The sequence below is a fragment of the Halyomorpha halys genome, unplaced genomic scaffold, assembly GCF_000696795.3.
Source record: "Halyomorpha halys isolate HHAL.00 unplaced genomic scaffold, Hhal_1.1 Scaffold99.1, whole genome shotgun sequence".
NCBI classification, from domain to species: Eukaryota; Metazoa; Arthropoda; class Insecta; order Hemiptera; family Pentatomidae; genus Halyomorpha; species Halyomorpha halys.
Window position 1 is genome coordinate 3,611 of NW_027108239.1, and position 2,592 is coordinate 6,202.

At 31.6% G+C, this 2,592-nt stretch overlaps 1 protein-coding gene across 1 annotated transcript in view; it reads left to right on the forward strand.

The window, feature by feature from the left end:
* The first annotated feature begins 1,282 nt into the window (after nt 1-1,282).
* Nucleotides 1,283-2,592, forward strand: part of LOC106677429 (tudor domain-containing protein 1) — a 5,749-nt gene continuing 4,439 nt past the window's right edge. The window contains exons 1-2 of the mRNA XM_014415356.2: nt 1,283-1,345; nt 2,290-2,418. Coding sequence (XP_014270842.1) covers nt 1,319-1,345; nt 2,290-2,418 — 156 coding nt within the window. The 5' untranslated portion in view covers nt 1,283-1,318. The remainder of the gene's footprint in view (nt 1,346-2,289; nt 2,419-2,592) is intronic.

Genomic DNA, 2,592 nt, shown 5'->3' on the forward strand with positions numbered 1-2,592 from the left:
CCTCCTTGCTATAGATTACTGAAGACATACCTTCATAATTAGATCTTACACTTCTTACTTAAATTAAGAATGGTAATACATTACATACCTTAATGGTATAATTGTGGTTGTGGATCAAAACAACCAACAAATAATTAACAAAATTAAGGAAAATATTTTTATTTAAAGGCATAAATATAATAGAACAATAAATTATAATTTTTGGAATAAACTCTTTACATAATAAAACAAAAAAAATATCATTGCAGGTTAATCTAATATTTGTTTATTAAATTAATATTAGGTATTTTACTTAAAAAACAATAAATAATTTTTTTTTTAAATACAATTTGATTGGAAGAAAAAAAATTTAAAATTACATTTAATTTAGATTCCTAAATATGATTACAAAACAAAAATAAAACTATAAAAGCCTTGCGGCTATAAACAATCAAAGAATTAAATTTTAAAAAATAATAAGAAAGGGATAAAAATCCTATCAGTCAGTTAAGTTGAACATTTTAAGATCGATTAATTTCTGATAGGCCAACTTCTCATCGATGAGCAGTTCTACCGATAGATCGGGCTTGCGGGAATTAACAGAAAACGGGAATAGCGTTAAATTGACTTTTTTGTTTCACATCGATCTGGGAATATCGTAAGTAAAGGGCCAATTACCATAAACAATAGTTTTCAGTCCAAAATCGTTGATGAAACCCTTTGTTGACAAAAATCTTTTACCACTTCCTTCAAAGACCCCCTTAAAATAATACAAACTCTATTTCTTTGTGAAGTAAATTTTGTCTAATTTACTATTCTGTAAGTTGCACAGTTTTTCAAATATTGCTTCCTAGTGAACAAGAAACCTGCGCGTAAAAATAGACAGAATATAAATTTTCTCCATTTCTATCAAGAATGTATGAACTCTTTTGTGCTTTTGGAAGGAATATAATATTTTCTATTTGCAAGTAACTAGGAAAAACTCTTGTATCATTAATTTTGTCTTTATTTCAGATAGATCCACCTGGTATGTGAAAACAAAGGGATGTTGAAATAATTCAATACTGCAAAGTGGATAAAATAGTCTATTGTCAAACAGATCTAGTCGAAATTCCTGTTTCTGATTTATATGGGCTAATTATTCGTATTACTTTATCCAGAACTGAAGCACGTGGAGTACAAGATCAGGGAGGGAAAAACACGTGCTATGGATAGCCAGTGGTTGTCGGGGAGGTCCTTAAGGGGGGGGGGGGGGGGTTCTAAGGGAAGGTTGACCGTAAGGGCTGACAAAGTCATTCTTAGTTTAGCCACGAGAGGTGAAACAAGTGCTTCTGAAGAGATGAGGTTACCGGGAATAACACAACAGGTAAAGTCCAAGTGTTGTAGATCTAAAAGCATGTAGTGCAAAACGTAATAAGATATTAGGCCTGTTGAGTAGTAAATATGAAATATTAAACGAGAGTTTTATATTTGTGAAAGGGGAAATAGTCTTGTATGGAACAAGTGAAGTGTTAGTTTTCATCCCTAAAATCTATTGTGAATAATCGTAAAGGTTGCTAAAGCAGGGTTTATTTAAGCTAGTTTGTATCCGCAGATAAACTAGGGAGGGATATTTATCGTAATAATACCTTGCGATATCTCCCTCAATAAAACTGAAAATCATAGTATTTTTTATCTTTTATTTTGTTTTAATATCTGATTTGTATTTTTATGTAAATAAATGTTCGAATAAGAATTCCAACTCGTACATTTCTTATATATTTGGTACTCCAACAGAAGACATCCCGGTTGTTCGGAAAATTCGCGAAATTACCCGGGATAACACAGTTCCTGTGGAACCTTGTGGAGTTTTCCCATGTGTTGTATTTCGTCTTTGTTCCGCTGTAGCAATTTTCTTTGCCCAACATCGTCATTAAAATTAAACAACATGGTGTATAATGACATGGAGGAAATAAATGAAACTAGTAGGAAAGAAATTATTGAGGCAATTGGACCGGGAGCCAAGACTGAATCTCCAGTTAAAGCCTTCAAATAAAGACATGTTGACCCTTTTAAAAATAATTAACAATGAAAGAGATGAACAATTAAAGTAACACACTAAAGACAAGAGGGGAACAAATGAAAAATTTGAAGTGCTAAATTGAAAACTTGAACAAATGAAAAAAAATTTCGATGAAGATATCTGATTTTTAGTTTCATGTAAATAAATGTATGACTAAGAATTCCAACTGATACATTCATTACATTCTTGATAACTTCTGTCTAAATTGTGGTTGCCTTAATTTGTTATTAATTTATGGATTATTTCAGATTGAACGTCTTATTCAAGAAGAAGGTCTTCGCAATGTTGACATAGTCACAGACGAACTTAATGGAATTGAGAAGGCCAAAGTTTCACATTGGTCATTCATTTTAAACTCTTTGCCCAAGGAAGAATTGGTATGTTCACATGATTATGCAAGATATTTTTGTAGATAAGTATATTTAAGCATATGATGTCTGAGAATGTTAAGGGGGGGGGGAGTTCTTGGTTCAGTAACCCATAACCAGAGTACTCAAGTTATATGTATGTATTAATCAGTAACAATGCCTGTAGATTGGTATTTCTATTGT